A 12854-nucleotide genomic window follows, 5' to 3' on the forward strand; every position below is an offset into this window, starting at 1 on the left:
TCAATAAACACTGTTGTTTATTTGCCACTGGGGGGTCCCTAAACACTGTAACGAGCCTGAACCCACCTGGTCTGCCTGGGTGTCACTGTGGAGAACGTGCAGGGCACTGAGAACGTCACAGTAACAGTGGGTTAGTGCTCAGCCCCTGCTGCTCCAAAAGGGGGTCTGAGCTCTAGCTGAGCAGAGGCTGGCTGGTGTTGTGCTGGAGTCACTGGGCTGGAACTCAGGAGATGGGTGGGGCTACTGGTGTTATTTTGGTCTCTGAATTAGTACATCTGTGCTAGGACAGGCCTGCCAGAGGGGCAGAAGTAGGGAGAGGGCAGCACAGAAAAGCAATTCACAGAAAAAATGCATTGCTACTACCCCACCACCCACATGCTCTCATTTCAGTTACACTAGTGCCAAAACATCCTCACAACCCACATAGATCTCACAGTGGTACCAAAGCATTCCCCCTCCTCTCCCCCCCCCCCCACACACACACCTGTATCACTTGTGTCAAGGGACCTCCAGTATACATACTAATCTCAGTAGCACTGGTGCATCAGCATCATACTGTGTGTCTCTGATCTGTATCACCAGTGTAAATCTGAGTAACTCCAGTAACGTCACAACTCTGTAAGCCTAATTTTATGTTGTCCTGAGCCCCGTTCTGACCTGGTATTTTACACCCACCTTGCACTGGAGTAAATGACTGTCCAAGGTTCAGGGCGACAGGAATCAAGCTCTACCTAGACAAGCAACACCACAGAATGTTAAGTGGGCTTGTACTAATACTGAACATGGAAGGTGGGGGTGGGGGAGTGTTACCAGCAACTCCAGACACATCCATGCTCCAGTGATTCTCCCACTGGGTCATCTCCAAGAGAGGCCATTTGGGTGAAGAGAAAAGTTAGTGCCATATCCTCTCCTCCCCTCCCCCCAAGTTCTTATATTATTTATTGATTATTACGTGTATTGCAGTAGCACCTAGAGACCATGATCAGGATCAGGCCCATTGTCCTAGGCACTGTACAGGAACAGAGAGAAAGGCAGTTCTTGCTCTCACCATCTAAATGGAGGAGGGTACATCTACACAGTAAAAAACAAAAACCCACCATTCCATGGCAGCGGTCTCAGACTGGAGTCAACAGACGCGGGCTTGGGGGGCTAAAAATAGTAGAGCAGATGTTTGGGTTCGGGCTGGAGCCTGGACTGCAGGACCCTCGCCTCTCCCCAGGTTTCAGAGCCTGGGCTGCAGCTCGAGGCTGAATGTCTACACTGCTAGGTTTTTTCCTGCAGCATGAGACCCAGGAGCCTCGCCAGCTGACCCAGGCTCGGAGACTGGCTGTCACAGGTCCTTTTTTGCAGTGTAGGCATACCCTAAGACAAAGGGTGGGAGGGACTCCTGGCAATGCGGTTGGGTCCCATGCCAGCAATCCCACATTAAGGGATCAGATTCTGATCTTGGTTACAGTGGTGTAAATCCAGAGTAACTCCACTGGGCCAGATACTCAGCTGTGTAGATCAACACAGCCCGGTTGACTTAAAAGCATAAGGCAACCTCTTACTATAGGGTGGTAGAAGGAAACTTCCCTTGGAGGCAGGTTATCACCAGAGCACCTTCCTCTGAAGCAACTGGTAGAGGCCTCTGTTGGAGACAGGAGACTAGACTAGATAAGATTCCTGATCTGAGCCAGTGTGGTCCGTCGTTCCTAGCTAGCTGAGGATTTATTTTAACCTGCATGGAAAAGCCATATTCTTTCGTTTCCCTTTTAGGCTTGGAGATGTCAGAGGAGTTACAAGTTTTAATCTATAACCACTCAGAGGCTAATGAATGGTAGGTTCTTGGACTCTAGCCAACGTGGTGTAGGTACTTCTGGTTAACAGTGGACAGTGCTGGGTTTCAATTAGGTGTAGATGGGTCAATCTGGGCTATGCTAATCCTTCCAGGAGTCCTTGGTCCATCTCTAGCCCACACACCCAATGAAAAAAACTAAACAAACCAGCCCGTGCAGGAGCTCATAGCTACACCTAGGTCTGATTCTCCTCTCACTTATCTCAAGGGAAGAACCGTTGACTTCAATAGTTACTTCTGATTTACACCAGAATTACCCCTTCAGCCCTGATTCAGCTCTCACATCGGTTTATCTTGGTTTCACCCCCTTGACACCAGTGGAATTAGTCCCGGTGTTACGAGGGAAGTTCGTTTACCCTGGCGTCCGGATCTCTCACTGGGAGCAGACTGTAAATCCCACCGCTGGTGTTCAGTCAGTGACAAACAACAACACACAAACCCAGTGGAGTGGAGCACAACCCAACGGGGAGAAACCCCCGGCCCCGAACCAGTCACACCCCCTGGGTTCCTCAGTCTGTGACTATTCACAGTCACTCTTCGCTCCACCCCTGCAGCGCTGCTCACCATCTGCTCTTCATCCTCTGCGTCGGCTCCGGGCGCTTCTGCTGGGGCTGGCCTTGGCCAATCGGCTGTCAGGGATTTTCCCGCCTTGCAGGCCTTTTCCCCCCGGCCCTCCCGTTGTGCACACGGCACTGCTGCCTTTGCACTCCGCACTCCGGCTGCTGTTTCCTGCCTTTTCACCCGTCACTGGGCGGATTTCAGGCCTTGGCACCCTGCCAAGTGTCACTGTCTAGCTGCCAGGGTCCGACGCCAAGATGGATTCCAAATCCAAAATGGAGTCTGGCCTGGCTCACAGCTATTCACACGTCACTGTGGACGTGCCCCTTGAAGCGGGAGCAGCGTCCGGGCTTCTCCCTCTCTGGGTCCTCCTCAGAGGGGGACCATCCGCCCCCCAGCTACCTTCCACCGGGAGCAGGCTAGAGCCCTTCTCCCGGGCAAGCAGTCTAGCGCCAGGCCCTCAGCAGGGCTGGCCAGGTCAGCAGGCCGCTCTCTGGAGCGGGATGGTGGGTGAGGCTCCTTCTCAGGGTTGTTAGGCGGGCCTGCGTCCCCCTCCCCCCTTCCCTGTCTCCACTGCGTCCCAGCCCAGGGCCCTGGCAGCGGCAAAAGGCATTTGCCACGGGGACGGTGGGGCTCTTGCCGCAACACGCCACCCGGGTTGTGCCTGACTCAGCCACGAATCTGTGCCTACCCCTGGGCTTCTTCCTCCCCGAAACCCTCGGTACCTGCCTCCTCTGGGTCGCTGGGGCGTGCTAGTCCTACGAGGCCCTCCTCATCCACGGGTGGCAGCTCTGGCAGCTCCAGGGGCTCATCCTCAGAGGGCAGCTCTTCCAGGTCCTCGGGCCCCCAGGCCGCGGGCAGGGCCGGTAGGTTCTCTGGGTCCCAGGCTCGGTACTGCTCCGGCGGGCCCGCCTCCGGCTCCCAGGCCGCGAGTGTCTCAGGGGGTTCTCCTCCAGCTCCCAGGCAGCGGAGAACCCCGGTGGGCCTTCTTCCAGCTCCCAGGCAGTGGGGTACTCCGGTGGGGCCTCCGCCGATCCCCAGGCTGGGGTTAAGGCCGGCCGCTCCCTCTCAGCATGGCTCTCCAGCCCGGCCTTAGCTGGGAGCTCAGGAGGAGAAGTGTCCTTCCCCCTCGGCCGTCCTCTTCTGACTGAGCTGACAGGCCTGGCTTTTAAAGGCCTGGACCCCCCCCACCTGCTTCCGGTCAGGGTTTCCCCTTGGGGGCTCTATCAGCCAGGGTGGGTCTGGCTCCCTCTGGGTCCTCCTCAGAGGGGGATCATCCCTCCCAGCTACAGTCACGTAACACGTCCTGTAACAGGTCTCTAACACCAGTGCACACGGGTTTAAGTGAGATCTAGATCAGACCAAGTGAGTTTAATGGAGTTACTCCTGATTTACACGGCACAGCATGAGAGGAGAATCAGACAGAGAAACTGAGACTGCACGAGGTGAAGGACTCGGTTACGGTCACACAGAGACTGGACAGTTAGGAGATGCTTAGCTGATGTCAGTCAATAAATGCCCATTTACAGCAATTGAGGCTTATAGTTATCATTTATTTGTATTGTGGTAGTAGGGATGGGGCCACTGGGTGCTGTGCTAGGTGCTGCACAAACACAAAACAAAATTGTGGGCTCTGCCCCAAAGAGCTGACACTCTAAGGCAAGAAACATCAGGTGAATACAACAAATAAATGATAGGATCACTAGATCACCATGAAGGAATTAAGGATCTGGTCCTTCATGAGGAAGGCTGCCTCTCAGAAGAGCTTATGTCTGGTTTTTCAGCTCCAAATGGCTATTTAGCTGCATTTCAATTGTTACTTACATTACAGTGGCACCTACAGGCCCTGACCATGATCAGGGCCCCATGTGCTTGGCGCTGTACAGGCACATGAAGACAGACAGCCCTTGCCTGCACAATCTAAACAGCCAAGGCAGACACAGGATGAGAGGGAAAAGAGACTTGCCCACAGTCAGGGACAGACCTGGAAATAGAACCCAGCTCCCCCGAGTCCCAGGACAGCACCTCTTCTGCCAGACCATGCTGCCTACTTCCTAGCTGCTTTATGTGCTGCATTGTATTTTTCAGTGCCGCATGAGCTGGATGCTGCACGAACAGAGCGAGATCGAATCAAGTGCCGCATGAACAGGAGCTATAAGGAATTTTGGGACTGCAAAGGTGAGAGTACATCAGGGGCGTTTTCATCTCCAGTATTTTCGCCTGGTCTGATCATACTAGCAGTGAAAATATGTTGGTTGTGATCACTTTTACTCCCAAGCAGCATCAAAAGGGACTGGTGAATGAAGGGCAGTTCCTGCTCTTGGTTACCCAGTGTAAATCCAGAGTAACTCGACAGAAGAATATTGAGTCACTTTGGGTTTACAGCAGTGTGAATAAGAGCAAAATTTGGAGAAAGGAGGATTCTAATGTAGCCAGAATCCAAACCAAAAAGGACTTACAGGTTAAAATGTCTCATGGAAACAAATGGGAAGATAGTGCAAACTCTGGAAAACATGTGACACACTCCCAGTGAGCGACCCCACTAAATAAGCAAAAAACTGCTTCCTGCATGAGCCAAAGTTTCCAGCGTTAATGCAGGGCTGCCCTGAATTCTGCCTTACAGCCTCCCTCTGCAGCACCTTCCCAGAGTCTGTGAAATGTGCAGCCAACTGGGAGAAGTCTGAGAAAGCCGGCTATTACTTTTCAAATATGACTAAAGACTGGAGGGGTGCGAAGCAGTTCTGTACTGAGCAAGGGTCTCACCTGGTTATCATTAACAATGATAATGAGCAGGTAAGCCCTCCTGTTACAGGGCCGTCTGATCCGGCCCCATCACTGCGGTCCTTCCTCAGGTCCCAACTCCGGGGGAGGACACAGTGCCTTCCTAAATGGAGAACACTTAGCTCTCTTGGGGGTCTTAGCCCAGCCCTCAGGCAGGGCGGGTGAGCAAACAGTCAAAGGCTCTGACCCTTCGGCAGGGCGGGCGAGCCGTGGGTTCACTCTCTGGGGCGGTCGGGAGGGAGGAGTCTCTCCTGGGGTGTCTAGGGAAGTGGGGAGGGGGATGCAGGCCCACTCATCTCCACTGCTTCCCAGCCCAGGGCCCTAGCAGTGGCACTGGCATTGCCCCTCAGCCAGCAGGGCTCCCGCCACAACACGCCGATGGGGCTCACCCCTGTCCCAGCCACAGACTATGGCCATTCCTGGGCCACTTCCTCCCCGTATCCCCCAGTATCTGACTCCTCAGGGTCACTGGGTCACTCCATCCAGGGTAGGCCCACCAGTCCCCCCTCATCCACAGGCAGCAATGGGGGGAGCTCCTCAGCGAGGGGCAGCTCCTCCAGGTCACAGGGCTGGGGAAAGGCTCAGCCTCAGGCAGCTCAGCCAGGTCCTGCCCCAACTCTGGGGATCTCCCACCTGGGCTGCTCAGCCGGTTCTGCCCAGTCCCAGGGTTCGGGGGACTCAGTCCAGCCCCGGGGTTCTGGTATCTCGGCCCAGTCTCTCTGGCTGGGCTGCCTGGTCCAGCTATGTGAAGGCCCTACCCAGTCACCAGGCCCGGGTTGGTCTGAGTCTCTGTTCTAGCCTAAGCCTCAACCAACAACACCACGCACCTGCCTCCAGCAGCATTCTCCTCCAAATTGAGCTCTAGGGCCTGTCCTTTATACTGCCCCTTCCTGTCGGGGCTCCGCCCCACAGTAGCTGATTGGGCTGGCCGGGCGGTCCTATCACTGCCTGGCCTGTTAGTTGCCGGGCAGACTGGCCTGCCGGCCCTACCCCAGCCCGGCCTTTCTGTTGCCGGGCAGACTTGCCTTCTGGGCCCCGGATGCTGTGTCCCTTCATTGGGTCCCGACTCCGGGGAGGCCACAGCACTTCTACACATCCTGTCTGTTTGCTGTAGCATGTCATTCAGAATGGAAAAAAAGAGGCATCAGGGTCAAATCCTGCTCTCAGTTCCAACTGTGCCAATGCAGAGTAATGCATGAAATCCCTCTGAATTTACTGCCGTTTGCATCACCTGATCTTCCTCTCGGACTGATGTAACTCTCCTGCCTAAGAATTGCCCCCACATCATGGTGGGGACCCCGGGGCGCATCCTGGCCCTCGTGCGCAACAAGAGCCTCAACCTGCGCAGCGTCAAGCACTTCGTGCTGGACGAGTGCGACAAGATGCTGGAGCAGCTCGGTGAGGGGGGCTGGGCCCTGGGGCCGCTTCTGTGGGGCACTGGGGGCGTGGGGTGCAACACTCAGCGCCTTGGGGGCTCCCTAGAGGATCCCAAGCTGCCTGGGCTAGCTAAGCCGCAGGAGAGAATGGGGGAGGGGGGCAGGACTCCTGGGTTCTATCCCCACTCCCCTCCCAGAGCTGGGTAAGAGCCTACTACAGCTGCCTCGGCGGGGAGCATCTGCTCTCTCTGGGTCAGCTGGTTTGGTCCCAGAGCTCCCCTCAGGATCAGGCCCGTAGCTGCCTGATGTCAGGCACCGCCCACTCATGGGGGACCCTGGCAGAAGCGCAGGCTGGTGTGTCTTGGGTATGACCTCAGGCCTCATAGGCGGGCGTGGGGGGGCCCGGTCAGCAAGGCTGGGTTCTGGGCCCACTTCCTCGGGCTGGGCTGGGGGCCCGTGAGCATCCCCTCAGCTGCCCCAGTGCAGTGACCCCCCCACCCCCCGCAGACATGCGGCGGGACGTGCAGGAGATCTTCCGACTGACGCCCCACGAGAAGCAGTGCATGATGTTCAGCACCACCCTCAGCAAGGCGATCCGGCCTGTCTGCAGGAAGTTCATGCAGGATGTGAGTCCCCCCACTCCAAGACCCGGCCTGCCCCCCTGCCCATCACCCCTTGTGGGCCTGCCCCTGGTCCCTCCCCAGCCTGGCCAGGAGAACCACCCTCGATCCTGCCCCAACCCTCCAGGCTGGGCACCGGCAACTCGCCTGGCACCTGCTGGCTAGATGGGGCACCCAGCCACCCCTACCTCCACCTCTGCTCCGGGCAAGAGGCAGCCTGGCAGGGGCCAGCTGGTCTGGGCTGCTTGGCTCCTTCACAGAGGGTCCCTGGGACCCCAGTACTCTCTGTGGGGGGTCTGCTGGGGAAATGCCTTCCCACCACGCCGGGGAGCATGGCCGCTCAGAGCCTGGCAGCTGCACCCATGCCCCTGGCATGTTCGTAGCCTGGCAAGGCAGCAGCAGCTGGGGGGTGTTGCTGACCCATGCTGGGGAGGGGGAGGCTTTGACTCCCCCCTCTAGGATCTGGGCTGTGTGTGGGAGGGTAAGAGTCTACTACAGCTGCTGTCAAAGGGAGCTCCTCCCATCTCAAGTGGTGCTGTTAGTGCTGGCTTCAGACCCGGGGGTGTTGCTGAGATTCCCTGCTCCCCCAGCCCATGGAGGTGTTCATGGACGATGAGACGAAGCTGACGCTGCACGGCCTGCAGCAGTACTACGTCAAGCTGAAGGACAGCGAGAAGAACCTGCTGGACGTGCTGGAATTCAACCAGGTGTGTGGGGGGCAGGGGTCAGGGCATTGTCCACAGGTTCTGCCCAGCATTGGGGGCCCAGCAGCCATTCTGCTGATTCCCGCTGCTACTGGAGCAAGTTTGTCGAGGCTGAGGTGCCCGGGGAGGAGGGAGGGCCTGGCTGCCCAGGAAGGGGCTTGGTCCAGGCCTGTCTGGTGTGTGCGGATGGGGGGGCTCTTTGCCTGGGTTAAAGCAGCTGAATCATTGGGCGGGGAGGATGCTTGACTATGGCACCTCCCCCCAAAGTCCCCATGGGGCTGGTGGGGAGCATGAGAGAGCTGCCTCCGGCCCTGCCCCGCTGCATTGCCCTGGGTGGGTCACGGAACCACCCCAGCCCCTGGAGGTCCTGTGCTGGCCCATGCCCTTCCCCCCCTCACTTCATGCTGGCTCCTGGTTGGCTGCAGGCGCTCCCTATAGGAGTCCAGTGGCTCCTCCCAGTGACTGTCACATGGTGCGGGTGGGAGGGGCTCTGGGAGGCCCCTCCCCCTCTTGGATTCCCAAGGGGCTCCCCACTGATGGCCCCTCCCTGCTCCTTGCAGGTGGCGCGCGCTGGGCGCTTCGGTACCAAGGGCCTGGCCATCACCTTCGTGTCGGACGAGGGCGACGCCAAGATCCTCAACGAGGTGCAGGATCGCTTCGAGGTGAACGTGGCAGAGCTGCCCGAGGAGATCGACATTTCCACGTACAGTACGTACCCGCGGGGAGGCCTGCCCCGTGTCCCTTCCTCTCCCGCCTGCAGGGGCGGATCTGCCCAGGGGGACAGCTGGGGGCTTGGGCCCACATCCTGGCTTTCTGGGGGGCACCACAGCTGGGGAGCCCCGTGTGCTTGGGGGGAGGGAGAAATAACCAGTCCTGAGTGGGGGGCAGATTTTCCTATGGCACCAGATGCCATGGTGATGGGCCTGTAGATGAGACTCAGTGGTGGATGGGGTCCCTCCTGATCTCAGATGCTTGTGCAACAGCAGCAGCCAGGGACATCCCACACCCACCCCAAGGCCTCTGTCCCCACCACTGTAGAGGGGGCTGTGATGGCTGCTGTGCTGTTGTTTGGGGGGCAGAGCTCCGTGGTGGAGCCTTGGGGAGTCTGGCTGAGCCAGGTCACTGGGAGCTCCCTGGTGGCAGTAGTGGGATAACAGCCTTTCTCTTGCAGTTGAACAGAGCCGATAACCGGATTCAACCCCTCTGCCCAGCACCAGCATGGCTGCTGTTTTAACCCTTTCTAAGCCACATCGTGGGTATTTCATTGTTTTTACACAGTTTTTAAACCTGTAGGTGTGTGTGTGTCTCGAATAAACTTTTTATGACCAAATAAATGCCCCTGGGGTTTATTTAGTTTCTTGATGGGCTCAGGGGCCTTTTTAACGAGGTTTGAATTCGTTTTGTGTGTAATAGCACCCAGCACTGGAAGGCCTAATTAATGTTTAAATGCCTCATCAGACACTATATCTGGGCTGGAAAGTGTCTGCAGCTGTTCACAACGGCCGTGTCCCACCCCAGAGCAGCAGCCGTGTATCAAAGTATTAAATGTTCTGTCTCCCCACGACCCTGCGCATCAGGACTCTTGAGTTCTACCCTGGCTCTGGAAGAGGGGTGGGGTCCAATGTAGTCCACTCTCCCCAGGAGTGGTGCTGGGAAAAAAGTTGGGGGGCTGGTGAATAATCAGTTGAAAGTGAGCGTCCCCTGTGACACTGGAACTCCAGGGCTGGTGTGATTGGATGTCTGAAGAGAGGAAGCTCCAGTAGGAGCAGGGAGGTTATTTTCTTCTGTATTTGTCACTGGGGTGATGGCTGCTTGAGTCCTGTGTCCAGTTCTGGGTGGGCAGTGGGGTCTAGTGGTCAGAGTAGGGGCGCTGGGAGCCAGGACTCCTGGGTTCTATCTCCGAGCTCTTGACTCCTCGGAGCAGCTGTTTTTGTCACAAAACTTAATATTTTAATAACTTTAAAAAGATTATATAAAAAAAAAGACGTGGCGCCAGTGAGACGCAAACACAGCAGAGCCCTGGGGGCCGCCTGCCTCCTTCAGCGCATGCTGTGTCGTACCATTGAAGCCAGGGCAGTGGCTGCTGCTGACGTCCCTGAGTGGGGAGTCCCTCGGGGGGGGGTGGGTGGGGAGCCCCTTGTGCTACATCCATGTATAACTGAGGGCATCTGTCATCGCTGCTGGCTGGATTCCCACTCCCTGGCAGGGGGGTGAAAGCCTCCGCCCCACGGCCGCCCATCTCCATTGCATGCTCAGTCCAGCTGCCCCGGTACCGCAGGCGGGGCCAGGGAATTGTTCGTACCAAAGGGGAGGTCCCCCCGGCAGCCAGAGTTCACAGCGGCGGTGTTGAGCGGCTGGCCCCGGGCTGTAGTTATTGCTGGTGATGCTGATAGGGGTTGGGGGCTCTCCCACCACGGTGGGGGCAATGGGCAGGCCTGGCACTGGGGACAGGGGAGGCAGCGCTGGGGGCAGCTGGGCAGCGTGAAGATGCCTGCCTCGTGAGGTGGCTCCTGGCAGGTTCCACTGGGCAACCGTTGAAGCATCTGCATGGGGTGAGTCCTGGCGGCTGCAGGGCGGGTCCCTGCTCACGGGCAGTGCCAGGCTGGGGGCAGGGCGCCGGGTTTTGTCATGTGCAAAGCTGCGGTGTCTCGAAGGGGCTGAGGAAAACCGTGCTAGAAGCCCGACTCCTGGGAGGGCTGCAACCCTTGCTGCAAAAGAAGGGGGGGGTGGTTACAGCAGGACCTAGGACAAACCCCCCCTGTCCCTTCACCCCTGGGTTGGTCATTAGTAGCCCTGAGGCCTCATGGGGAGTGAGATGACAAATAGAACCCAGGAGTCCTGGCTCCCAGCCCCGCCCTCCCTGTTCTAACCTGTTGAAGTAAACTGTTTAGGCTTTAAATTTTGGTTAAGAAAAGTATGTTTTATGGGTAAAGAGAGAGAGTAAAACAATGCAAAACAAAAAAAAAAGAATGTAAAGAGTGCTTAGAAATATTAACTGTTTTAGCTGAAAATGCTTGTACTGCAGTTTGCCTATATCTGTAACCTTAACTAACAATAAAAAAATGAATGCTGTGATTCCAACACTGTTATAAATATATGTTAAAATCTGCCTGAAGGTGGAGACTCTTTACTGACCAGAGACAACTCTGTCAGTGGCTCTCCCCTTGCATATGCTTATGCTTTTATAATAATAAAAGAGTCTCAGATCTCTAATAAACCGCAACTAAAACGCAGAGTGAAGCCTTGTTTCTTCCACAGTTCTTGGTGCCATGACTCGGATCGCTAAAAGCCCAGTCAGGGCCACACAGGCTGCAGGCCGTCTCCCTCCGAACCCCGGCGCCACAGCAAGGTAAGAGACCTTTTGAAATCTCTGATGGGGTGCTCGGTGGAGGACTGCCCGGGGGGTTGGAAATCCTGAACAGTGGCTGACGCGATCTAAACTTTTTGAAAGAAGGCTAATCAGACATAGTGGGTAAGGTATAAGGTGACTAGTCAAAAAAGATTTTAAAAGCTGGGGGTTGTGTGATTGTGGTTATAACCAGTGTGAATTATGACTATAACCGGTGTGTAAATAAAAATCAGAACCGGTTTGTAAATTAAAAAAACCAGCTGAAATATATGAATTAAAATGATAATGTGTGAATTGAAATGATAACCGCTGACCAGGTCTAGGACTTAAGCTGAGTTCAGCCGCCCCAGGGCTGAACCCCAGGCTCGGTGGAAACCTGTGACCCAGTGGGAATGATTAATTTTTCCTCTCTTTTATCCACGGCAATGAGCCTAAAGCCACAGTAGGAGACGCCGTTGAAGTGCCTTTGGCATTTCACTCGGATGCGCCCTGCTGGCAACAGGACTCCCTTTATGAACCTTCCCTGTGTAATTGTACCCGTGTGAATTGAGAAAATGGGGGTCGGAGGGTCAAAGGATGCCTCCTTCTCACCAAAAAGAACCCCAGCATTTTATGTGTGTACACATTATGGCCAAAAAACTTGCAGATATTTGGCTAAGTGGAATTGGTATACCAGAAAGGATCCTAGTAAGTAGTTTCTTTTGACTGGAACTTTTAATTTAAATAAAATTGTACACCTCTGCGGAGCCCTAGAGTCACCAAAACAGGCTCAATGAAATGCATATATTGATTAGTATAAGGCAACCCTTAAAAGACTGCATAAATCCCGGGTAAGGAGTCTAAAAAACTCCCAACAAAAATTAAAAATTCAAATAAAGAAGCTAAAGACCCAATGTAAACCTGGCCAGGCTTGGCCACCTAGCACTCCATATGTTCCTTTGTATCCTCAACTTAATACAGCCAAAAATTATAGTAGATTCTTTTAGTGTTCTTTCTCCCCACACACACACACATTTGCACTTTTGTTTTTATTGCAAATGTTGTGCTAGCTTATAAAGCCCCCCAAAAATACTAATCCATATAAAAAAAATACACACCACAAAAGTATAAAAGTGAATTATAGCATTTGTAACTATACCTTCATTATCAACTCTACAAAATATGTTGCCCTAAATAAAAGCTCTTTTAAAGGCTCTTTTCCCTACCTCCTAAACATCAGCTATTATGGCATTCGCTTAATGCAAAGCTCTGTAGCTTACTCACAAAAACATATACATTTAGTAAGTCATTATTTTATTTGTAAAAATAAAGCCCATAAAAATTACCCCCATAATAAAAAAGCTCCTGCTATATTAAAGCTATTCTCTCTGCCATTAAGTACACACCCACACTACCCCAAAGCAAGCTCCAAAACCAAAAAGCAATTACCAAGGCCCAACAATATTAAAATATCACCTTGCCTCACCTTAAAATTGCTTACACTATCAAAAAAATAAAGCGCATTGCTAAAGTGCTTAAAAAAATAGCCAATGCAACTACCCATAGCTTTAAACACATAGCCACTAAAATAAGTAGTATACAAAAAATAGTTCTGCAAAATGAAATAGACCTAAACTTTATCCTAGCAAG

General features: G+C 54.4%; 1 protein-coding gene across 1 annotated transcript in view; it reads right to left on the minus strand.

The window, feature by feature from the left end:
- Window positions 1–8854: 8854 nt before the first annotated feature.
- Window positions 8855–12854, minus strand: part of LOC137140818 (adhesion G protein-coupled receptor E5-like) — a 44092-nt gene continuing 40092 nt past the window's right edge. Inside the window, exon 30 of the mRNA XM_067529464.1 lies at window positions 8855–10584. Coding sequence (XP_067385565.1) covers window positions 10549–10584 — 36 coding nt within the window. The 3' untranslated portion in view covers window positions 8855–10548. The remainder of the gene's footprint in view (window positions 10585–12854) is intronic.

This window comes from Emydura macquarii, unplaced genomic scaffold (genome assembly GCF_026122565.2).
Source record: "Emydura macquarii macquarii isolate MOO-44397 ecotype Brisbane River unplaced genomic scaffold, CSIRO-AGI_Emac_v2 contig_2989, whole genome shotgun sequence".
Classification (NCBI taxonomy): Eukaryota; Metazoa; Chordata; order Testudines; family Chelidae; genus Emydura; species Emydura macquarii.